This window comes from Glandiceps talaboti, chromosome 14 (genome assembly GCF_964340395.1).
Source record: "Glandiceps talaboti chromosome 14, keGlaTala1.1, whole genome shotgun sequence".
Classification (NCBI taxonomy): domain Eukaryota; kingdom Metazoa; phylum Hemichordata; class Enteropneusta; family Spengelidae; genus Glandiceps; species Glandiceps talaboti.
Window position 1 is genome coordinate 4,914,985 of NC_135562.1, and position 27,533 is coordinate 4,942,517.

A 27,533-nucleotide genomic window follows, 5' to 3' on the forward strand; every position below is an offset into this window, starting at 1 on the left:
CTCCAACGCTCCTGGGATTAACAGAGCAGTTTAGTTCTGTACACTTTCGTTATCATCATAGACTGGTACCATTCTTTGGGGGATTTCTATAATTCTCATAAGTTTCAACTATTAACAGTATTTTTATTCACTTAGTTTTTTAAAGGAAAATGTTTTCCTTAATTTAAGAACATTTACCATTTACTCATCATCTCCCGATTGAGCTTAATAGGATAACGCTACTTTTTTGTGTTTTCTAACGCATTGCAATTAAATTGAATGATTTCTAAATGAAAAACAAGTTCACAAAAGTACTATGCGTGATCATGATATTGTAATGAGTTTGTGAAAAACGCACCGGAGAGGGCGATGATAAATAAGTTGAATAACCGGAGAGAATGAAGAGACTTACAGATTTGTTACTGAATAATTTTATTGCGACATATACAGGTAAAGCGAACCATTCTAAATGTGATATTTGATATGATATTTCAAAACCAAATAACTCCCAAAAGAATCAAAACATTTGAAAGGTATTGTGGCGGCTTACAGAGTTGGTTCTGTCATATTTGATTTTCTTATCGAACTTGTACATGTCTGTGAAGACAAGTGATGGTAACATATATGTATCAAATGTCACTTTAATTGTTCATTGTTGATGATGACTGATGCTAATGATTATCGTTTGCCATCTGGTATAGAAAGAGCCAACAGTGATGGTACCAACTGTTGATGTTCTTGCAACTTACTGAAATACGAATTCCTAGCAGAATTTGTTAAATGCAAAACTTAAAGCAACAAAATACTTCGTCTCTAATCTGGGTATTAGTCACATTTGTTTGATTTACCATTTGTACTTCATTCATTTAAGATTTTCTAACTAATTGCCTCAAAATATCTGCTTTAGTCAATCATTCCCATAACCACCTTATTGTCACCTCTGTATCACCCCAATATGTAATAATCAACCCAATATGTAATACTAACCCAATATGTAATAACACCTCTATACTACACTTCTCGATCCTTTGAAATGCGTTCTGGTTATGATAGTTATCTTGGGATGTTACTGTTGAATTTGAGATCTGTCCTTTGTTGGAATGATTATGATTAGGACAGCGTCTGTCATGGCATGATTTGTTCACTTTTAGTCTGAGGATAAATGTCGGGAGCACGTTCTTATAAGGCTGGTGGTATCATATGATGTGTCTACTGTATGAGTCGGAACTGTATTTCCAACGTAATGTCAACAAAGTGGTTTATGAGAGATATTGTTACAACAAATGGATTCGAATTGAGGAATTGTGTTATCGCGACAGTAGTTTATGGAGATCTTCATGCATGTATTGTTTTGTACTATGACATTCCAACGAGCTAGCCTTCCTCCTTAGTTTACATTCTGAGTTTAGGTCAACATCTACACAGCCTCTACTCACGTCATCTTTCTGTCGTCATCCAAGCAACAATTTACAATATAGTATGCCGGTTTCAGCAGAAATGAAAATCTTGGCATGGTCCACATTGGTGAAGATTCCCGCTTCCATGTTAAGAAAAAGTTATTGTGATGGACTGTTTCTCATACCTGCTAACAGATCCGTGATATATTGTTTTCATTGAAAAAATCTGAATATCAATAACCCTATAATTCCATAAATGTACAATCACTTGTGTGAATAGGCATGCCTCGATTAATATATATATCGTGGTGTCGATCAGGTATAAGAAAACCTCTTCTCTTTCCGTTTACAATCATGTAATACTAGTAGTGTAATATTCTCCGCTGATCCCACAGTTCATCTTAGTACTGTTGTTAGAATTTTTATAGTAGTACTTGCTGCAATTAAAGTATTATTCAGACTTCACTTTTGTAAATTATTCAGACTTCATCTGGTATATTTTTATCAATTCTATGGCTGTTGTTTGCCTTGTGTAGCAAAGAGAGTGAAAGCAGGGTTGATTCCCGTCTTGCCCGTGTTCACTTGTCTTGCTCACTACTCTTTGATGACATCATAAATGTGTGATTCCTTATTCAGATCTACCACAACATGCCGTGCTACGTACTGGTCTCCAGTCGTCAGCTTGTACACGTAGACAACACCATTGTTGTCAACAACGGCCACTTTTCCACTTGTGGTTATGGTTATTCCTGTAGGGGACTCCAATTTGTCCTCCTTCCGCTTTATTTCTATGAATTCGAATTCATCACCATACAGACACATCATAATGGTCTTCTCTTTGTCGTCTGCATACACCAACACATTAGGACCAATTGCAGCGACGCCAGTTGGGTTCACACCCACAATTTCACTGAGGAATTCACCATTTGGAGTAATTATCTGAATTCGAGAGTTTCCCCGATCACAGACGATGTAGTTATGAGATTCAGTAATGGTTACGTATGTGGGGTCGTTGAACTGCACTTGCCCCTTACCCTGGCTTCCAATCTCCTGAATCGGTTGTCCATGGGAGGTATAGACTACCAAGAGACAACTACGGTGGTAGACAACCACGATTCGATTTTCACTGGTAATAGCAACTCCCCAGGGAAACTTGAACTTCTTGTCACCAAATTGCCTTATGACGTCGCCATCGTATGTGAAAATGTAAAGGCAATTACCAGCTGGATTTGTAACAACGAAGAAATCTGTAGTTGTTGCAATGTCGTAGGGTTCGAATTGACGACGAAAGCGTGTCTTGCGTTGATAGCACCTGAGACGTCTGCCATACATATCATGGCGGAGCACTCGAGCATTACCTGTGTCACAAACAAGGAAACCATATAAGCTGTGAGATGCTATACCGAAGGGACATTTCAGTCCCTTTCTTTTGGTCTCATCTCTGCCAAAACACAATTCGTAGTCAAGAATTGTATTTCTGGAGATGATAGGGCCGACCACAGCTGGATTCTGGTGGGGAGCTTTACTCGTGTATTTCGATTCATAACCATAAAGTGACATGGATTCAAACGTGTCTTTTAACCCCATGTTATGGGCTGGTGGCCGTGGACATGGAAGTGGACGAGGGACTGGCATTGGGGGACGTGCACCCGTGGGATCTATTGGCTCATACGTCACTGTGCTGTCATCATCTGATGTTGACACATTTCCCTTTGCCTGGTCCTGCTCCTGCTCGAATTCTTCATATGGGCTTTCATATAGATATTCACATTCTTCAACAAACTGATCAGGAATGCGTTCATAGTCATCTGGCAGCTGAGATTTGCCTTCCATTGACAGATACATTTTACCACTTGGCTCGGTCTCTTGATCTGCCCTGGTCACCGGAGATGGATTCTGATCCTTTCCATTACCCTCTACTGTACCGCCATGTGCTCCTTCAATGGTATCATACTTTTGGAAGCCAAATTCATCATAAAGTATATCATCATCAGATGGTTGTACCAGGTCATACAGATCTGAGAAATCTTCTTCCTGACGGACAGAGTGGAAGAAATGTGTTAGTTTGGTTATTGGTTTAATTTCAGATGCACATGTACCCATCAGCTATGATAACATGAATTGTTCAGAATATACCAGAATTTAATCAATGGTATTACAGTTTTTGAGCGACACAGTAAGTGGTGAATTTTAATTACAAATATTGCTACCATTTGGCAAGTGATGTGCATATGTCCTATATGACATGTTGTCATTGTGACATGTTTGAATGAAATTGCATATCGCACGTTTGAGAATGAAGTATTACGAATGGATGCACTGACGCACAGACAGACGGAGTGATCCTATTGTAATAGCCCCCCCCCCCTGCTAAATATCTAGTTCCGAATAAAATAGTGGAAGGACGATTGTATTGGCTACATCTGAATGTATGAACAGTAGACAACAAACACTAAAATTGACATAATTTGATAGGAATACATGGTTCTAGTATATTTCTGTAGCGTTATTAGAAAAGGCTTCCTGACAAGTTATTTCTGAATTTACGAAGGCCAATGTTGATATAAATAGTATTATTATACCATGCACGAGCCAGGTTCATAAAAAATACGGAAATATACTCTTGTCGTTCTACATCATGACAACAAGTGGCTACGTCATTCGTTCTGCTGTGTTCGAAATATGCTGTTTTCAAAACGCTTACAATTGCCATTACTTTTCCCGATTTTTGAAAAATATTACCGGCGATGGTATAATTATATTATTCCCCAATATTTTTGAGCTGGAAAATACTCGCGACCTAAAGGTTGTCACTACGAGTCGCTAGGGCCACTTGGGTCTCTCGTATTTTTCCTTTGCTGAACGAAGAAATGTATGCTATATACGGAGATACCCTGAGAAATAATATACATGTTCACAGAATCAAGATTTATATATGTACAAAAAAAAAGAAAATTACAAAAAGTAACATCAGTAATATTCAATTACATATACATTCAAATGATATTATAGTTACAGCATTATGTTAAGACCATGACTTTTCATACACGTTTGATATGTCAAAATTATGTATAGGGTGGGGAGGAGGTCATACTCAAACTAAATTATTCCACTTCTCTTCAAATCATTGTCACGTTTATGAAAGTATGAAAGCATCGTGTAAAAATGACAAACCAATTGGAAAACCGTGCAGATGGTTAAGGCACTCAAACACAGATCATTTTCGCAATTAACCACAATTTAGTTCTTATACAAAATATGATTGGAAATAAAGACTTTGGTGGTCTTTTTTCGTTTATTCGCTTTTGCATATCACAGTAGCTTTGTAACAAGAGAGTATGGTATGGTAATAGTGTATATTGTTGACTTTTTAATAAGATTAATCTCGCCTCTCAAATAGTTAAACGAACTTTCTTTGGAGTTCTAGCCTTGTAAAATATTTTCTATGCCATTCTTTGAAGTATAACACAAACAAACATTGATGATGAAGACACATATAAACGTTCTGGTATTACTTCTAACCTGAGTTGGATCAGTGTATTTCATTATTGCCATCAGAACTTCATGACGCTCTTCTTCCACTTGCTTTACAAATTTTGGATTGTCAAATCTGAGCATTTCCTTGCCAAGGTCTGAAACAAGACACACGAAAGTAAAATTTATTAATTAATTTCTTGCCAATGGCTTTCTTAAGATAAATATGTGTTTGATTTCCTAGACCCCCATTGTCTTTATAAATAAAGAATGTACACATGGATTATAAACTGTGTGCCACATAACAGTACAGAACGCAGACGACAATTGGTACTACCCTAGTCCTGTTATAACAACAACAACAACAACAACAACAACAACAACAACAACAACAACAACAACAACAACAACAACAGCAAATCGACAAATCAATAGAATGTCTGAATGGAACATTTTAATCAGAATAAATATTCATTGCCAAAATGGTTTATTACTTGATACATATTAGATAACAGTTCTATCTTACACTCGCCTCTGATTGGCTCAGACCATGTCATATGGTAAGGACTAGCTTCTCACAATACAATGACTACATTTGCATACTTTGGGTAGTATCTATTATCTATTTACCATAGGACACCAGTGCACGCGCCCTGCATGACATTATCGTAAAACAGGCGAATCTGCAGTTTGCTGAAAGCAGCTCTACAGTTGTATTGAAGACAAGGGACATAGATCTATGTTTGGCTGTCAATGATTTCCACAAATTTAAAGCAAGTTGCTTGATGAGTTGCTTCAATAAATGCACCTGAAATGTGATTTGTCATAAATCACTTGTTGCTTGCCATATTTAGGCACTATAAGACGTCACATCATTCCCCGGACTGCTATGTCACAATCAAGCTTTCATCCTTAGAAAATAGATGCTAAATAACAAACCTATGGGTGAAAAACTTCTATACTGCCTTCATTATCAAACAATAACTGTAAAATAGTACCTTGAAATCGTGGTCTGTCTTTAGCATCATGTGCCCAGCATCTTACCATAATATCGATAAGTTCCAGCGGACATTTTTCTGATCTAAGTGTGTCTAGCTTCGGCCTGCGTTTTCCTTGAGCAACTGCCATCCACAAGTGCTCTTTATTTCTTGCTCCTGGGGTGAAGAAATTGCAAAGTGTTGATTAAAAGAATAGCTAGTTTATGGTACCGATTGGAGGGACAATTTCCCAACTGTACACAATATAAGCATAGCTTCAATAATGTAGTATTACACCCAATCAAAGTTGTAATATGGTTCCAGTGGTTTTAATCGAAACCTTTACTTTCCTTTGGCATATTATTCTATTAAAGTGGTTTGATTCGCTTATGAAAGGAGCCGATTTTTATTCGATAATCTGTCTACTGGCGTCTTTCAGACTGACAACTTCAAAGCATGGAGATACATTAGTATCTGTAAGGCAAAAAAAAAAAAATTGTTTCTGGATTTTATTTTATTCTCAACAAACCTGTCACTCAATTCACTATTTATGGCAGTTACTGTTCTTTTTATTTAGTACTTTAGAACAAGTGTATATGCGGGCAGATATCATTTGCTTTAATGTTCAAGATTGGCTCTGCAGTTGTCTTCACTAAAGTAGGGAGAGTTATTGTTGTGTTTTCGCCTGGATCTGCAGACTGTATGGATTGGAAAAACACACACAAAATATTGCATGTAGACAACCTTTGAATGCGGGACATGACATTAGTTGTTGCAATTGGATGCCACTTCTATTTGTTTGTTATCACATGTAATACCCTAAGAAAGTCGAGTATCTAACTGTAGTGTGCCTGACACCAGAAAACGATATTGGCTGATATGACTCCAGAGGACAATAAATAATCTTGATCATTAGCCTCTGCACGCTCGGGCAATGTCACAGTGTGTGATTCTAGTCTGACCAATGGAAACTTTTGTAAGAAGGGGTTCAAAACGTAGAGGTGTAATAAATTTTCAGTCACTAAAACATACTGTAATAGTTTTACCTTTGAAAGCTATCTCACCACTGCACAGTTCCCAAGCCATGATTGCAAAACTGTAGGATAGGGAAAGGAAAGGAATCATATGAGTACACTACATTTATACAATGTAGAATCCCTCTGTTTCCTTCATAATATAATTGTTCTTTAGGGAGCGATCAGTTTTTACGGCCGGGGTGGGCCGGTGAAATTGCTATCCCAAATCCATTGCTTCACATGTATAAAGCTCTTTAGACAGGAACCCTATGAGAAGTATTATTGTTTGTTCATGGACATTCATGGTTTAGTAACCAAAAGTTCTAGGATATCTTTGAGTGAACTATTACCATTATAGATTAAATTAATTCAGCTAATTATAAAGTGCAATATTAGAAATGGAGTTAATATAATTGTAAACCTAGGGGTTTCAGTAAGTTTCAAAGTAGGGAGAGAACTGGCAAAAGTATGGGGAGAAGTGCACGCTACGAGCGTGCGCGCCTACTATACAAGCATCACTAATTGTAGAGTTTCAAAAGTTTTTAAATCATTTCAAGCCATAAGCTTATTGACATAAATTTACTTGTATGGAAAAAAAACTTATCGCTCCCTTATTCGATTCGATTTTGTTGTAGCTGGAGTGAGCGCCTTATTCCTACATCTAACCCGGAGCGCGTTCGATTTGCACAATCATAATCATGATTTATTGATCACAATCATGATATCACGTTTGATAAGTACCAATCACAATCATGCTTGGTAATCACAGTAATCATGCCCCGAACCGTGATTCACGTGATTACAAGATGGCGGACAAAGTAATATCATGAGGGGATCTCGCGCGGCAAGTTAGAAATGGCGGTAAACCTGATGTAAATTAATTGTGGTCGGGCAGATTTGTAATTTGTTCATTGTAATCATTTTGACGATGTAAAACCATTTCATTTATAGGACATGTGTGAAACATTTTTAAATGTTTACATAAATGTAATCATGATCGTGATTGAGCGTTTTGTTTACGTGAAATTTAAATTAACTGCGATGGTACAGGGTTAGACTTCACACCACTATATAGAGGTCTGAGGTCTGACGTAGAAAGGAGGTGCTTACTTCGGAAACAACACAATCGAAAACAAGTGACAATATGAAGAAAGTACAGGTAAATAAATCAACCGAGCCGTATTAGATTTATTAACAAAACACAATTTTATACCCAAATCTGCATACTTTGGATACAGTTATCTTGTTTAGTAATTTCCTACACTAGTCAGAATGGTTTGTCGTTCTTTTAGACTGTAACTACGTCATCGGTTCGGGCTTACAGCCTGCTCTAAAGGAGATTAGACCGCGCCCTCAACGGCTGATCTGTCAGTCTTTGACATCGTTGTCGCTTACATCTCAGAGCACTTAAAACTGTAGTGGTCTGAACTGTCATGGAGTTAGCAACATCAATGTGTAGCGCCCCCAACGACGATTCTAGTCTATTCATCACACACCACCATGTCGATCGAGTCACGCAACCTAAAAGTTAAATGAGTGATACACTCTGTCTCTCTCCAACGACATGTAGTACTGGCAAAGCGACATTATTACGATATTAGTCATGGTGTTCTGCAAATAGTGTTTCGCGCGGTCGCATTATTTGTTTTGCAAACATTTGGAGCATGCACAAATACCATGCTGAAGATATAATAACTTCAGTGTTTCTTCCCTTCCAATATCCTCTCCTTGACCAAACGTGACAGCCTGCTTTATATGATACAAATATATGACTGTCATTCCTAGTTTTCCATGTATAGTTATTATAGTTTCTGAGAAATACTTCGAACAAACGCTCATTCACTTGATGGCGGTAGGAGGGGTTATACCGTATGTGATTATAAATATTTTGTTATTGTAATTCGTGAATAAATCGTATAATTTCATCATTTCATGACCTAGCCCCCCTCGCCCTCCTCGCCTCCTGAGTTTGAGAGGTTGGGAGGGAAATGCTGGAACTTTTGATGTTTGGACGATGGAGGGTGGAAATGGATGGTGCAGGAAGGGTGGGGATAGGAAAAAGTTTCTTTCCTCCCGGTCAGTTCTGACTACAGCCTTCAATTGAATTGATATGAATTAATAATGGAATAAAAATGACATCATAACTCCACCTATATACGTCTTGTTTCTCGTTAGGTAACTCATCAAGTTCCATCAGGCATTCGGGAGCAATGTACACAAGTGTTCCTTCTGCAGTATCTTCGGATTTCTCATTTACATAGTAAGTTTTGGTGATTGATAACCCAAAGTCTGCTATCTATAAAGTGACAGACGAAAAAGAGTTATTACTGTTAGTGTTACTGACATATGTTCAATATATATTATTATATTTCTTGCCACTGGAACTCTTTAAAAATGCAACTTGAATGTACTATTTACATTCTTTGACAGTCACAAATCTCTTGCTTCAGGAATACTGCTTTAAAACGTCGGGAAGAATTCATAGTTTTACCTTAATCTCCATTTTATTTCCCACTAGGACATTTTCTAACTTCAGGTCTCTATGGAGTATGCGCTGAGCATGTAAGAACGCCATTCCAGAAATCACTTTGCTGACAATATCAGTACGCAATATCCACGGAAAGTTGATCTCCTTCTCTTTAAGAGACTTTTGGAAATGTCGCAATGATTTGTTACACATATATTCCATAACCAGTGATGCCTTGATTGGTGTTGTATATTCAACCATTATTCCATGTAAGGTCACTACGTTATCCCCATGACGGACCTTTTTCATAGCTTTGAACTCACCAAGTAACTGTTTTACATCTCTGTGTGATGAATAAGAATAAGAAATAGTTGTGTTCTATATATCTATATATCTTGCTCATATTGTAGATGGCATGTCTTTACTGAAACTCCCAGCTAAACATAGAGTAAACAGTTGATTAGGTTAGATTTTTTATGTTACATATTCATTATAAGTAAATAAATAAATAAATAAATAAATAAATAAATAAATAAATAAATAAATAAATAAATAAATAAATAAATAACAATAATAATTTGCCCAAACAGCTTTACAAGTATTACCCATAGCACGGACCTAGAAGATGTACGAGCCCTTTGTAGTCCAACTCCCCGGGAGGATATAATCCTTTGTAGAGCATAGGATTAAAGCATTCAAGTTACATCTTCTATCATACCAGGTCCCCAATTATACAGCTGAGTTGACTGGGACATAGTCATAGTTCAAATCTTGCACAATGAAAAAAGTGTCAGTTCCAGCACACGTAACTTTATTTGAAATTTGAAATTACTTACTCCTCGTCTCGTATCGCATCATATGTAAATTTCTTGATTGCTACTTTATGATTCAGCTTTTTATAGAAGCCAACATAAATGTCTGCATAGCAACCAGAACCAATTTTGCCTCTCTGGACGATTAAGTTGTTACTGATGATATCAGCTTTGTCTATTTGATTTAGCCAAGCCATCTTACATAGAATTCATGCCTAGGAAAAGAACATATTTCATAGTATTATATCAAACAGGTGTATTTGATTTGTTAAAAGAATAATGCTTTGAACTGTTACCAATCACTGTTTAACTATATTTTAACTACAAGAAATGTTTGTGTACGTTATGAATCAATTAGAACAACCGAATCGTTGTCTGAGGTCATATGGGTTAGCAGATGTCAAAACAGAGCGTGTTATTTGTTGTATGTTGTCACTCAATTATCATAAAGGACTTTCATATGACACAGGGTAAAGTTCGATATTCAAGTCATTATTATGTATAATACGTAAGGCTTAAAATATAATTGTGTGGTTCCAATAACGTTCAATTTTAGAATAGGTGGGGTGGGTAGATTTTTTTCATGTTTGAGTCTCTTGTTCAGGTAGTTGTGTTTTCCGTTGTTTTCCATATGATCTCTGTGTTATTTGTTTCTTCTCATCAGATGTACAGCCATTACAGATTGGTAGAACAGTTTTATATTGTCTTTTTAAGTTGATGCCAGTTTCTGCATCCACTATTTCTCGCGAGACTTCATCACCATTTTATTTTTTTCTCGAATACATAAAAAAGAAGTAGTGTCGGCAGTGTAAAAGTAGGTGGGGTCGGGTAACCGGAACAAAACAATTTGTTTGGCCTAAACACTTTCTTTACATGTTACGTAATACGTTTGATTTTACCATAAATGTATTGTAGGGAATGAAAGAAATGCTCAACATTAATATCATATTTTGAATAAAATTTGGGAGGAAGAGCTGAGGAGAATCGAAGAGAAACAGTTCGCTGTCAGTCGTGCGTAGATATTGGGGAAGTTTAGACTGTAGACAAAAGTGACAAGTTTGAGACAAGACAAAGACAGACATAACTTAGTTGAGCTTAGGAAAGAGGTGTACTTTACTCTCAGTGGTAAGTCAGACGACAAAAGGACTAACTAAGGTTTCTGGTAATTCTATTTGAGAATTAACTCCCACCAAACTTAAATATTCGAGGCTGTCGAGTTCTTCCCCAGAACCGTTCGATACAATATCCCGTGTACGAAAACATCAAAACAATTTGATCACAGGTTTCACAGGAGAAGTCGAAAAGTACCTAATCCACTAAAAATAGTAAATGACTACTATCAACTTAGCATGAATATTTTTAAATAGTCTTCCCATAAGAAAAATGCACACCATTAATCAAAGTTATTCGATTTCCGGTTTTGAAGAAGTCGAAGATATGATTTTCGACCAAAAATACCTCCACATCTGCTAAAATTAGAGAGAATAATTCGTATCACGAACCTATGTACATTGCATACAACACAAATATCAAAGCAATCCGACCACCTGTTTCAAAGAAAAAGTGAAAGTCACAAATACCATTTTAGCACAAGTGAACTGATAAGGTTCAGTAGGGCTATAGTGCGGTGCGATGCCTGTCTGTCTGTCTGTCTGTCTGTCTGTCTGTCTGTCTGTCTGCCTGCCTGCCTGCCCGCCCACCCTTCCGTCTGTGTGTGTGTGTGTGTGCGCGCGCGCGCGTGTGTGTGTGTGTGCTTGTGTGTGTGTGTGTGTGTGTGTGTGTGTGTGTGTGTGTGTGAGGACGACTTAAACTCAAAAACAGCCATACCGATTGCCTTGGTATTGGTGGTTTGGTGGGGACATTACCTTTGGTGTCTAGTTGGGAAATTGTTCAAAGCAAAATGATCGCATGACAGGTGTGTGATTTGGGTCAAAAATGTCATTTTTGGTCAACAAACTTAAAATCACAAACTACTGGGTAGATTGGTCTGGAATTTGGTGGGAACGTTCTTAGGGGTGTGTAGATAAGATTTCTTCATGACATGATGATTCCATCAGTGATATGCAAATTAGGACTAAATGGGTTTTTTTTGTTCAAAAATCCTTAATTCCAACACTACTGAGAAGATTGAACTGAAATTTGATGGGGATGCATTTGCGATGTATAGATGAAGAAATATTAAGCATATAATGATCTCAGCAGCAATATGCAAATAAAATGTAAAAATATGAAAGTTGGTCAAAAACTTATATCTCAAAAATACTTGGTCAACAAGACTGAAATTTGATGATATGTTTCTAGAATTTTTATTCTGCAGATTATGTTCAAAGCATTTTGACACAATTGGCCCTAGCAACTATGACCACGCCCTTAGCAACAACAAAATGCCAGTATACTTTGGTCAAATAACAACATCATCTGGTAGGCAAGTGAGCAAACATTCACAAATGTATGCAAATATCCCTAGCAACCATGACCACGCCCATGCCAACAGTCAGGCGATGACGTATTTCACAAAGATAACCAGGGATTCTTAGACAAGTGAACAAGCATTCAAAAAGTGTTTGCAAATGTGCCTTTCAACAAGACCATGCCCATAGCAACAGTCAAATGATAGCATATATTGCAAAGATAACATCAGGGATTAACAGACAAGTGAATAAACCTTCAGAAATGTTTATAAATGTACCTAGCAACAAGACCACACCCATAGAAACAGCCAAAGGATCACATTTATTGCAAAGATAAAAACAGGGGTGGATAGACAACTGGATAATCATTCTTCAAACGAACACCTCTACCTAGCATGGATCAGCACCTGGATAAATAATTTTTTTTAAACTTTACAGTTGTGCGACAACACCATTGGTGCTATTTTTGACCATATATACCCTTAAAATCATCCGTAAAAAGAAAACGACAACTCAATTTGGCATGAACAATTCTAGAGATTTCCCAAGCCACATACACTCCAAATCTCAAAGCAATCCGCCAGCTGTTTTCGAAGAAGAAGAAGAAGAAGAAGAAGAAGAAGAAGAAGAAGAAGAAGAAGAAGAAGAAGAAGAAGAAGAAGAAGAAGAAGAAGAAGAAGAAGAAGAAGAAGAAGAAGAAGAAGAAGAAGAAGAAGAAGAAGAAAATAGAAAGAGTTGAAGGACGAGGGATGAGAGATAACAGACGAATGCGGAAAATCAACCTAACCCTTAAGCTCTGCTTAGCAGTTGTTGACAGTGGAGCTAATAGTGAAATAACTACAACATAATGTAAGTGTGTGTTTCCCTTTTTCTGTAGTGTTTGTAAACAAGATTTAAACCACACAGTTTACTACCATAATGCATCTGCAATGTGCAATATTCAACATTTGCAAAATGCAACATCAGCACTGTCAAAGCTGAAGCCAATATGGCTGGACAGGAACACTGGTAATGTGTGAATTTCAATAGTTAGTTAGTATGCTGCATATAACACTGCACACCCACTCACGCATATAGATCCTCGTAAAGTCCTTTGTTCACTGAGCTAAGGTATTTGTCCCAACGAACTGAAACTCGCATAGGTAATGACCATCTATTTTTAGCATGTGATGGCATCCGATGTCGTGTATCGGATGTGCTTTACATTGATAGATTTAATAAACAGACCTTTCGTAATCTGAGGTCTCCTGACTGATTTTATGCTTTAGTAATTATTTTGACGAAGTTGTCGCCACTTAAGATTATGAAATAAATCATCCTATGTTGTAGAAGCTTCGGATGAATCAGGACAGTCGTAAACTGATTGCCAAGATACATCACTAATGTCAGTTAAGTGTGCTGTGCGACAGCTGGGTTAAATACATGATGGAAAATATTGATAATGTCAAAATTCGATCAGATATGTCAGTTTAAATATAACGCAATTTGCAATAGAATAGCCAGTGGTAATTGTGATAAGTTGATCGATAATTGTATTTGATCGGGAACTGTGTGATAGTTGTAATTAGTTGTTTCAAAGTGTATGTACTGAGAAGTATGCTAACGTAAATAGCTGGTGAGACATCAAGCTACTATTGTTATGTCGTTACAGTTGGTAACTTGCAGTGCCAGACAGTGCATTTACAAGACTATAAAATATTACCTACCAGTACACCTTTGCCATATAAATGTTTACAGTGCTTGATTTATATCAAGTACCTAGGGCCAAAATTGTATTGTTTTGTCACATGAGCCTGGCGTAACTTGCTGTAAAAAGTTGTTTCGCAATATTTTGTTCTCTTTTGGCAGTTAATGTAAAGCATTGGTGGGATAGACAACCTATCCATTAAATTCCTGCTAAGAGGCAACAAAGCACGAGGTTGCCATGTCTGCTTTATAGTAGCCTTCAGATACGCATGACCTCCCTCAGTCACACAAAATGAATGACTCGTACTGCAAGGGTTCGTAGTCCTTTATTTGTTATATAATTATTCATTGCTTCTGCTAACTCGTTGCCATGGACACGTTTACCATTGGTATCTTAGAAGGCTGAGGTTTTTTTTATTACGACCGGTTAGCTTGTTGACGGTACCCCCACCATTGCCTGGCAACTCCTGGTTAAATGTTTTCCATATATAAACTTCAGAAGCGTGCAATCCCGCTAATTTTAAATATTTCTACAATTGAAATGCAATCCAAAGGGATTTCCAGTATTGACCTTTTTAAACGACTTCATATTTTACCACTTGAAAAGAGATTTCTATTTAACAAGTACATTCTGATTTTTAAATGTCTACATAACCTGGCTCCTATGTACCTCTCTGACCTCCTTCATAAAAGGAGTTCAAGTAACCAAATGGGCACCCTTATCAGTATTAAGAATTTAACTTGTTTCAAAAAATCTTTAAATTCATACTTATTTGAATCTCTTTAATCCTTTTACATTGTCTGTGGTTATACAATTTTATCTCTTTTACGCTTCATACTTTTTAATGTTTTTCAATTTTTATGTGTGTTACCTAGTTTTGTTTTTGTTGTTGTATTGTGTACATTTGCTTTAGGGCCCCTGGGAAGATTAGGCTGGACCTAACAGGGTCACCCTTTTTCTTTTTGAAATAAAAGTCGTTATTATATTATTATTTGTCTTTCGACTATTTTCTATGATTTTCTTTACCCTGTTTCTCTAGAAATCGTCGAGCAGGGTCTTTCCACTATTGGAAGTTGTTTGTCTCTTTGTTATCATTGCTTTGATTTATACTGTCATAAATGGCTTGTCGGATGCATAGACTCTGGTTATCTTTCTGCTAAGAGGCAACGAGTTAGCAGAAGCAATGAATAATTATATAACAAATTGTATGCTACACTATAATACAGCACCCCCATGACCGTGAGTTTAGAGGGTGTGGATCGCTCATGCTGACGACTGCGGTTTATGGAGATATAGCTGACGACTGCGGTTTATGGAGATATAGCTCTGATTTTGTCTACTGTTCGGGTAATGTGTGATTTTTCATTTGACTTTTATCGGTGCCAGGTGATTGATGAATGCATCCGATGAACAGTTGTGAGATAGATCTTGGTAGCCAGTAGGGGCTGGTTGTAATTTACACATTTCAGTGAACAGATTGTAGTTGGCTGATCGTAAAACTACATTAATGTATACTACAATTACAAACTAGTGCAATTTTATCATGGTGACAGAATTAAAAACCAACAAGCTTTCGCTCAAGATTTAAACTTGTCACTTCACCATCCACGGATAATATTGACAGATACAATGTCTTTTTATAAGTAATTGACCGTGTTTTAGTGAATATATCTTCGGTTACTTCATAAAAATAATATCCCCGTTGCAGCTAGTGTAGGTTTAATTTCGACTGCCCGCTCGCTAAATCGCAAAATGTGATAGAATGGTGTTTTGCTCGATCTTGTGATGCAATGTAAATCGAGGCATTATAGAGTTAACAGTCATGTGTACGTAATGTGAGCCTGTTCACAAAATCGTACACCATTTATTGCGGTATTTTACTGTTAGGCCAATAAAAAAGATTGTGTTTCCGATAACCCGACTGACCCTAGTTTAAGCCTCGGACCCTAAACATTTTTAAACATTTAAAACAAAAAGATAAGACATTCTTTGTGTTCTTGAATTGGCCTTCATGTACGTCTGTTTTCGTCCCCAGCGATATTTGTACATATTTCATCAAAACTATCACAGAAGGGGTACGCTGACCGACATATTGTTTTTTTGGGGGTCGAAGCAATATTTAGAAAATAAAAACAATTAAAAGATAGAATAAAGTAAATGCCCGACCTGCCTACCCTATTTTCTGAATTCATGTTATCGGAAACACGCAATTATGTTTTATCGTATTAGTACAAATTCTTCTACGTGTGCGTTGGTACTTTGTGTGAAAGTGTTTTGCATTATTGGCCATACTGATACGTAACTTGAACAAAAAATGGTATGTATCAAGTTTAGCTATGTCCACGAATACTTTCATTGTAACTTTTTCATTGGAAGATGATATGTCACTCCTGATTTTCGATATTGGTTTTGAATATTCGGTCAGAAATAATATCTGTTTATTTCTTCTCTGAAACGTTTTCCCGTTTACTTTGTTATATTGTTGGGTGTCGTAGAGTTGAACGGTATAAGTATGGACAGTTCAGACGTTACACTCTAGCACTCACACTCTCATACTCTCGTACGGGATCGTTCAGGTCCAAGTCGGGAATTAGTCACGACTGAGAAGATATTTCGGCTTGCCAGAATCACCTACCCGAGAGCTCGTCTCTCTTGAGCTCCTCTCCTGATTCTGGATGTTTTATTCTCATCTTAAGTATACTTCGAATACAATGGAATTTACACAACGACTATATAAATAGCAAGTCACACCCTAAGATCATGCCATCATAAAAGTTATTATATACTTTTCTCTAACCAATCATGTGAATTTCAGTTACATCATGTTTGCCCAGATTCGTCATCGCCAGTCTATTTCTGACCTATGGCCTACAATGCCGAAAAGTAGAATTTATTCCAATAATTCCGAAATACGATATTTTGGATCGTAACACCACCCCCCGTTTTCCTAAAGGAGCGACCCGCGACTTGAGAACTGGAGAAACATGACGAGTGGCATAGCCAAAGCTTTCTTGTAAATTTGTTTTTGTGTTTTTCTTTTTATAACAACTAAGTAACACCGTTGCATAGATACCATATGTAATCGGTAATCAGGTAAAATCGTCTCAAGGAATGTTAAATACAGAGTATATAAATATATATGAGATAAATACATGTATACCTAGAATAAATTACAATGTAAACCAATTATGAAATCAAATAAGCGATTAAAATAGCATAGTAACCTTGATATATATCTTGAATAAACATGAAAGTAAACATAGCACTTGAAGTAGTCATATATAAATATTGATTATGGAATACAGTAATTGACAGTAGTGATCAGTCCTGTAAATATATATAAAAAAAATCTCAAGAAAACAAAATGTCACGAACATAAAATCTAACAGACGACAGCATAATTCGTGAAACATGATAAAAGTTCAAATGTTCGTTTCAAAAACATGCATTCAATACCCGTAAAATAAAAGTAAATACACAATCAAATGAAAATAATTGTAAATCATATATGCAACGGATTGTTCTACAAAAGTACAGTAAGTTATAGCATTCCTGCAATTAGAATGCAAGTCAAGTCCGTAGTCAAAAATCGTAGTCAATATCCAAAAAGAAATCCAAAATTCAATGTTAGCGAAGCAAGACCTAAAATAATGACCATGAGGGAGTATCGTCTTCAGGGGAGGCCGCAACACTAGCAGGGCGAATAAGGGGCGTGTCGGGGATGTCTGAATGAACATCGGCTACCACCACGCTGCTACTTGTATTCATAGCAAGCAAACTATCTTCGCAGAGCGGCTCTATAATAATTTCGCGCATATCTAAACAATCGCTATCAGCCTGTGTACCAAAGTCAGTTTCACACCCCTTAGAATTAGTCAAGAACAAAAGTTTTGCGTCTATAGGTACTTTAACTGGACAAAAACATTTCTTCCAAAATCTAAAACATTTAAAGCTACACTTATAACACAATACGACAATAAGTCCCAGTCCAACTACCGCAATAGCATTAAGTAAGATCTCGCTGGTTCCGCCGCTAACAACAGTGCCGGCTTCTGTCGTCAACACGGAGCCAACTGAATCCCACGGTATATTTTGTGCACGTATAGGACTGGCACTCAGAATCGCAAGAGTTATAGAAAGCTGGAATCACCCTTAACTAAGGTACTATCCACATAATTATTAAATTCATCCATGGGAGTTAAGTATATATGGGAATGGTTTCTCAATACCTGTGAAACCCTATTCAATTCCAATTTTAATCTAGTATCCCTGAACAAAGACTTATTCCAACTTTCTGTGATCAACCTAACTTGAGGTAGTTGCATAGTTAGTGTGTCATTTAAAGTATAGTCAAACAGTGACGTGTCAAATTCCTTGTTATACAACGTAGATAAAACAGGAACATTTAAAATATGTTCATAAGTAATCGTCTCATTAGGCTGGCAATTAGCATCTAACGACTCAAAATAATAATAAGTGGACATTAAAATGTGCGAGCGACCGGTCTAAGGCTTGGTGAAAACAAATATCAATCCCTTAAACTAACTAAGTGAACCCGTTCTGAAGCCGTGCTAACTATTAAGTAGAGCGTCGTTTGCCTGTAATTACAACCGGATTATCGCGTAAAGATTTAATCGCTTCATCGTTCAGATAAGATTCCGGTATCCATGAATTGTCTGAACTTTGATACCCTTCCCATTTCACTAAGTATTCCACAATACCGTTTTTGTGCCGTCCGCGTAAAATCTTATCGATGCGATAATATGTATCGTCCCCAGCAGGCTCGTTTTCTCCTGCTAAACTATCACTGTCATAATCAATAGGTACTCGTGAAGACGGCTTATTTCGCCTACGTCGATATCTATATCGATTATCGTTCGAGTTCCGAATCGAAGCGCTTACAGAAGCCGACTCGCTACTTTGACTTTCTGCGCTCACAGAAGACGAGTCGCTATTTCGACTTTCTGTGCTCTCGGTTTCTGTTGAAGGTGACGTGGGCGCCTGCGAACGGCGAGGGGGAACGAAACCACCCGAATTTTGTGGTGATTCCGTGTCCGTGTCTGTGTCTGTGTCACCGAGATCGACATCCGGGGTACTACCTTCTAAGGATGTAGATCGGAGCGAACCCTTCTTTAGTCTGTTATGGTGTACTAATTTAGGATATAACTTTCCTGAATGAACGTAACGCAATCGATAATTGAGTGGCGGTATGAAATCAGCAATTCGATATGGACCCCTATAATATTTGTGAAACTTTCTAGCTCTCCCTGGTTTCACTGCTGGGTTATATAAATAAACTATATCCCCTATTGTGAATTCGTGTTGTACAGCTCTCTTGTCATAGTGCTCTTTCATTTTTTCCTGTGCGACTTTAATGTTGTCCATTGCCATCTTTATTGCAATATTTCGTTTTGATGCTAATTCTTTCAGATGAAAATTGATACTTGCCGATTTGCTAACCGCGGGAAGCAAAGTAACGTCTAGCGGTAGGCGTGGCTCCATTCCAAACAGAACCGAAAATGGCGAAACACCCGTGGAATGATGTGGCGCTACTCTATACGCGAACAAAACTGCCGCCAAGTATGAGTCCCAGTCATCTCCCCGGTCGGCAACAAACATGGAAAGCATTCCAAGTAACGTCGAATTAAACTTTTCGACGATACCCTGGGTTTGAGGCCTATATGCCGTTCCAAAACGCTTTGAAACGTCAAAAAAACGACAAAATTCGCGCATTATTTGCGAATTGAAACAGGGCCCCTGGTCTGATAAGATGACATTCGGAAAACCGTAATTCGTGAATATGTGCTCGAATAAGATGTTAGCAACTGTAATTGCTGTCATATTCTTAGTAGGAAACGCCCATGCAAATTTCGATAAGTATTCCGTAATAACAAGAACATAGCTATTCCCTGATTTAGTAACATGAAAAGGCCCACAGAAATCAATAGCTATCCTATCAAATAATCCTGTAACTGGAATCGGCAATAAAGGAGCGCGTGTTCTATGCCCCGGTTTACGCATTTGGCAATGTACACAACTATTAACGTATTTATGAACGTCTTTAATAAGTGTATCCCAAAAGTAACGTTGTCTGATGACACCCAGCGTTTTTAGAACGCCTAGATGTCCACCTGTAACATCATCATGCAATCTCCGCAAAATCAAAAGTCGTAAATCCTTAGGTACAACAAGCTGGCGCCGTATGTCTTTATCAGATTTATTGCTATTAGGCGTCCAGAAATGATACAGAACTCTGTCAATAATCACGTAATTGGCACTTATGCTTGCTATGCGTTTAGCATGTCTATCATCAGTCGGTAAGTCACCCGATTCAAGAAAGTCAATCAGCGGTCTTAGATGATTGTCGTTTCTTTGCCTATCAGCTATTACACCTGTCCTTCTGTTATCATTCAAGTCATTAACACCTATTAGTTCGTCATCGGAATCTAAAGTCAAACAAGTCATGTCGTCAACGCTATTTTCATTGCTAATAGTAAACAAGGTTGGTATGTCAACTACAGGGTCATTGTCAACACTTTGCGTATTAACAACGTCACCTTTATTACTACTGGATTCCTGCACTATCTTATCAGTAGAAGGTACCTGGACACATTGTGTATTTGAGGCCGCTGGAGCCGTTTCAACAGAAGTTACATCAGAATTATGAATTCCGTCATCATAAACCCTGCGTGATAATGAATCTGCATGGGGAATTTTGCAGCCCGATCTGTGCACGATGTCAAAATCGAAACCCTGAATTCTGAGTACCCATCGCGCTAAACGCCCCGAAGGTTCCGTAGTCTTAATCAAATAGGGAAGGTTAGCATGATCTGTAATAACCGTAAAATGAACAGAATGCAAATATTGCTCACACTGCGAAAGAGCGTGAATCAAAGCTAGAAATTCCCTTTCCGTAACTGTATAATTTTGTTGTGGTTTCGACAGCGCCCTGCCACCATAGCATATAGGTTTTTCCACACCCTCCTGAATTTGAGCTAACACATAACCTACACTAAAACTACTCGCGTCCGTATATAGAATAAATTCCTCATTAAACCGTGGATGCGCTAGTACAGGAGGTGAGATTAACGCCGTCTTGAGTGTATCAAATGCTATTTCACAATCACGTGACCAAACAAAGTCGACGCCTTTCCTTAATAGACCATGCAATGGATGCGCAATCTTAGCAAAATCCTTAATAAACTTTCTATAGAAATTAGCCAAACCCAGAAATGACTTTAATTCTGTAACCGATTTTGGTGTGGGGAAATTCTTGACAGCTTCCAATTTAGAAGGATCTGCCATGACCCCGTGTTCGTTGACCCGGTGACCTAGAAATTTGACCTCGCGCCTACCAAAAACGCACTTCCGTGGTCCTAACTTTAAATTGGCTTCGCGTAAACGTGTAAGAACTTCATCAATATGAATTAAATGATCTTCAAATGTTGCTGAGAATGCTAAAATATCGTCCATGTAAGCGCAGCATGAGTCGTTTAGCAAATTTATTAGAACGAACTGTATTGTGTTTTGAAAACTTGCCGAACTATTCATCATTCCCATAGGTAACACCTTGAAAGCAAACTTACCGTAATGAGAGACAAAGGAAGTCTTATGTACATCGTCAGGATTTATAGCTATTTGCCAAAATCCCGAACTAAGGTCTAGGGTCGAAAAATACTTTGGACATTTACTCCCAATGATATCTAAAGTATCTTTTATCCCAGGAAGAGGGAAAGCAATTTAATGGGTTCTGTAATAGAATTTATCATCCTATAATCTATAACCATACGAAATTCACCATTTGGTTTACGTACTAGTAAAACCGGAGAACTGTAAGGAGAAGCTGAGGGAACTACCAAACCCTGGTCTAACAACTTATCAATTTGTCGTTTAATTTCCTCACGCTTATCTGGAGAAGCTTTATATGGAGGGCGAGATACGGTCTTACTACCTGGTTTTAAATTGATTCTATGCTTAATTATATCACAATATCCCAAGGTGTTAGTGTCATCAACAAACGCATCCTTATTTTTCCATAATACCTGTTGTAACTGCAATACCTGATCTGAGGTTAAAGTAGAATCTTCAAAATCAAATGCCTTTAAAAACTCCTGTTTACTTAACCTATTTGGACGTACAACTGGCCCGTTGCGACTAACATTAGTATCAAAAGTATGGATATCAGTACCATCTGGCAAAATTCTGAAATTACCTAAACGAGTACCTCTCCTCAATTTTACAGGCGTATCCCTACAATTCACTAGTCTAACCGGAACGCGCCCATTCTGCACAGCACCTAAAACTCTCGCAGTAGCAATACCAATGTGAGCAAGCGACATTGTGTTTGTAGTATGACCTACTATACCGTTAGGGTAATTCCCACGAACACGCGCCGATATAACACACTCTGAACGAGCAGGTATAGAATATGTCTTAGACGCGCGTATAAGGGACGATGGACGTAAAGTAACTTTGCGCTTCATAAAATCAATAATAGCTCCATTTCTACGTAAGAAATCATGGCCTATAATTAAATCCTGCTTCAACTCTTTGAGGACATAGACTTGCATAGTAATCGCACGATTAGTAAAGAAAACAGGAATTCTAAGACATCCTAAAATAGGCAAAGTACGCCCATCTGGCAAAGTAACTATCTTATAACTTGATTTGAAAAGCTTACACTTTCTTAACTTACGAATATTATTTAACAAAGACTCTGAAATTATTGATACATCGGAACCTGTATCTATAAGTGCTGAAACTTTACGATCAAAAATACGCACATTAATTAAGTATACAATAGACACCAGTGGAAAGATAAACAACAAGGCGGAGCCGCGTTGTTTATCTTTCCACCGGTGTCTATTGTACTTATGCCCGACAAGTTCACAGGATGGCAGGATTAGTCCATCTCACCCTTGCTAGACTAGATTAAGATAAAGTACACACTGTCTCACCCCTTGCCAGGCTAGGTGATGATAATAACTGAGATAAAAGTGTACACATTCGGGTGAGGACACACACAGCATGCAGTGTTCGCGGCGAAGAAATAAGCCATACAACATTCACAAGCCCTGATATGACTGAACAACGAGACGTGTCTAATATTATAGTGTAGCTCATCTGAAGATCTGTGTAAAATTCGTTTTTTAAATGTTTACCGTTTCTTTTGAATGGTAACAGTTGTGCCCTTCATCCTTAAACCCTTACTGTACAGTCACTACTCCATTCATGGTACAGTAGTATGACTTATTTTTAATACTACTCGCCACAACTATTTTTCTCCGTAATTAAGTTCTCCTCGTAATTTTGGCAAATTATTTTGGTCCGGGTCGTACTCTTGCATTTCATTCTTGAGACCATGGAGGCTCCCCTTCTATACTTCCATGTGCAGGCATATGGTTTCTGACTTTGCCGGACTGGTTTTACTTGAACAACAAAGGTCAACCCAATTCACACCTTCTAAGTCCCCCTTTGTCTTACACTATCCAATACTGATAAGACTTCAGCGGCAACTCAGACAAGGAGTTGGTTAATACCCGCTACACAAACTTTAATATTAGCTCCGGTAGAGGACTGCTAATCCCGTACATGTCAAACAATGTGTCAACATTATGACAGATAAAGGGCATAAATTATCATTTACAATCATTGACTCTGGCAAATTAACACAATTGAGATTTAAAGATACTCCGTTGCGAGATTTCTCATCTGACTGCTTATACAATTTTCGTCTCGCAACGTTTACCCGTTTTTTGGAAAAGCATATCGTGCACCATTTCTATCACAAAATCTGGCCACATGGCCTATCTCCCCGCAATTGTAACACCCACGATCAGGATTTGCATAACAATTAGGACTTGAATGCCCTGGCTTATTACAAAATTTACAAATCTGCTTAGCCGTATTAACTTGTCGACCGCCATAACGTGGAGTTACTACTGGCGGTTTATTTACGTTAGAATAATTATAGCTCTGTCCTACCCGTGACCGTGGTCCAGCGTTTGCGTATGGTTCTTGTCGTATTTGAACAGGCGTTGCTGGTACAGGGAGGGGCGTCACCGCCGCTGCTGATAGCTTCTCATGTAGAACTTCGTTCTGTTTTAGCAAAGAGTCGAAGGCTTGTTGTAAAACCTCTGTAGACGTGTCGGAAGTACGACCAGTTTTCAGTGCTTTGACATCATCGTCGAACCGTTCTACCACTTCTGCTGTTCGGGCGAAAGCCACGGCCTCCTGGAAATTGACCGGATCTCTGTTGACTACCGTACTACGTATAGACGGTATTAACCCCTGTAAAAATAAACTAAAAAGCTCGTTATCATTTCTGTTATAACGATAGCACATATCCCTTAAACGCGAGGCATATTTTTCGATTGTTTCTTTGTCCATTTGCATATTTTTCGATTGTTTCTTTGTCCATTTGCATATTTTTCGATTGTTTCTTTGTCCATTTGCTTAATTGTTCTTAGCTCTTGATCTATACGCCACTGTGGTGCTCTGTTCTGGAATCGTCCGATGAAAGCTGCACGCATGTTCTCCCAGTTGTTCGCCAGGTCGTCAGGCAAGGACGTGTACCATCTCTCTGCTTCACCAGACATAAGCAGACTAAAAATATTCAGACGTTGAATATTGTCAAACTGCTTAAGGACGACATATGCATCAAATTTACGCAACCATCTGGTTGGTATTTCATCTTCCTTCCCATAAAATTGAGGTGGTATGATATCGTTACCCACCGTCAAATTCTGCATTCTGTTGACAATGCGTTGTAGCTCTTGGTGAGCCAGCCGTGCGTCTTGCCGCTGGCCTTGGTTGACCTCTGCTCCATTGTTTTCTGGCTGTGGAGCTTCTTGCTGGATATTCGGGTCTGCTTCTGCCATTACTGTAGGTGGCCGTTGACAAGGATGTAAATGTCGGTTTCTTCTCAGTCTTCTACCAGAACGTAATAACATTAAGTGGACCTGTTGGATTTTCCACCAGTGTTGGGTGTCGTAGAGTTGAACGGTATAAGTATGGACAGTTCAGACGTTACACTCTAGCACTCACACTCTCATACTCTCGTACGGGATCGTTCAGGTCCAAGTCGGGAATTAGTCACGACTGAGAAGATATTTCGGCTTGCCAGAATCACCTACCCGAGAGCTCGTCTCTCTTGAGCTCCTCTCCTGATTCTGGATGTTTTATTCTCATCTTAAGTATACTTCGAATACAATGGAATTTACACAACGACTATATAAATAGCAAGTCACACCCTAAGATCATGCCATCATAAAAGTTATTATATACTTTTCTCTAACCAATCATGTGAATTTCAGTTACATCATGTTTGCCCAGATTCGTCATCGCCAGTCTATTTCTGACCTATGGCCTACAATGCCGAAAAGTAGAATTTATTCCAATAATTCCGAAATACGATATTTTGGATCGTAACAATATGATATGTATGGTCTTAGCGTTGCTTATATTCACTTGTTTATATGTATGGGAAGGTTAGATGTAATTTTTTATTTATGTTTGGTTTTCTGATTTCTTCGCTGAAACCACACATCAGTTTATTTTTTGTATTTGGTTTGTATGTTACAAACACCGTGTTTATTCAGATTTGTTCACGAGAAGATGGCATCTATAATTATCTGTTTTTGCGTGAACTTTCTTGGTTTCTTGGTCGAAAAAGAACAAAGTCGTCTTATTTTATGATTTCCAAAGAAACCATTTCACGGGAAATTTATCATAGTACTGGCTACATGTTGTGTTGTTGGTCTTTATATTAATTGTCTTACACTCTTCGTCAAACTATCACAGAAGATGTATGCTGACCGACAATTGGTTTGTCTTTGGGTAGTATGAATAGGTCAAAAATCGAAAGTAAAATCCTATCTTACCTACCCTATTTTCTGCGGACATGTTATCGGATCTACACAGTTGTTATTTTCTTCGTTTTATATCCTGTATGTTGGTATATTGTTTCACATGTCCGGGATTAGTAGACACGTTGATTATGATCTTTCGTCATATTGCATGGGGATATTTATGATGATATGATCATATTGTCACTGACTTCCAGGCTACTTAGAATCGTATGACCTCTCCTTTCAGTAACGATGCGGAATGTAGTACCAAGCTAAGGTAAATTGTGGCGAGGGGGTGTACCCACGAAACAATGGCTCATCTGTTACTATATTGCTCGTGACAGCAGAAAAGTAATGTGTATTGTATTTTTGTCTTGTATTGTATTGTATTGTATCGTATTGTGTTTACTATACCATGCTTTCCACAGCATGTTGTTAAGTAATAAAGTTAAAATATCCTGAGGTCAGACGGAACCTACTCCGTACAACCATAGTCATGACCGATGTTGGCCTGCATCCTAATACATGTACTCTATCCTTCCCTAAAAGTTCTGAAATGATATTATATTCTAGTTCTATGCCAATCTGATTAAAATCTGATGGGGTGAAAGCGGATAGATGTCTTTATTTACCGCTATTTGAACAAGTTAATCAAAGGGATCGAAGTTGAGGTAAATAAGGCCATCTAGCCGCTTCATATTGGTTCTATGCATACAATTCGTTCAGATATCCGTAAGGGTACTTTTGTGGGGGCTTCTTTGCGTTACATTTTTCCATGCACACATTTCTCAAACACAAGCTGATCTTACTAAGTTGGCAGAGCAAAAGAATGAAATATTGAAACACTTACCCATGACATTCCGACTATCTGTGGAGATTCAGGCGACAGAATGGACAGCGGTAAGTACATACGGTATATCACATTGGTGGTAGCTACTCACCTAATGCGTACACTGCTATTGCGCAAATACTATTTAGGGCGTGATATGTAAAGGGCGACCTGTTCCAATATAAGCAGAGTTTGTTCCTTCTTCAGTTCGGCATCCACCTTTCAATAAACGTTTGAACTTTCGAACTGCTTCAATATATCACTCCATAGTCAGTCAAAACACAAAGAAATACATTGGAAGTTTGAAGTGCGTAAAATATAGTGTTTTTCTGTCTTATCAAGTTTTCAAAAGAAACCTTTGCACTGCCCTGTTGAGATACATCGTAAGGGAGCCTTCAGTAATGACAGGAGGAGAGCCGGGCTAGTGCGTAAAATATGGCCCTGTCCGATTCCTCTGTGCTAAAAAGTGGCCCTCCGTCAATGACCCTCAGCCCTTTTAAACTTTTATTTTTCAAAAATGTAAAACACTGTCAGACATGGAAATGGAGACGAGTCTCAGAATCAATGATAGGGGCTTATAATCCCACCGCTGCCACTACGTTAAAAGTTTTAAAGGTATTGGTCATTTCCCACTA

At 38.0% G+C, this 27,533-nt stretch overlaps 1 protein-coding gene across 1 annotated transcript; it reads right to left on the reverse strand.

Annotated features, from left to right (window-relative positions):
• Window positions 1–494: 494 nt before the first annotated feature.
• On the reverse strand, window positions 495–27,016 carry LOC144445585 (uncharacterized). Its single transcript, XM_078135192.1, has 8 exons — window positions 26,920–27,016; window positions 10,147–10,337; window positions 9,335–9,653; window positions 8,994–9,139; window positions 6,874–6,923; window positions 5,849–6,004; window positions 4,899–5,008; window positions 495–3,410 (listed from the first exon to the last, which is right to left on the reverse strand). Exons 2-8 carry the CDS (start codon window positions 10,317–10,319, stop codon window positions 1,971–1,973), a joined length of 2,394 nt encoding a protein of 797 aa, XP_077991318.1. The 5' UTR covers window positions 10,320–10,337; window positions 26,920–27,016; the 3' UTR covers window positions 495–1,970.
• Between the last annotated feature and the right edge of the window lie 517 nt (window positions 27,017–27,533).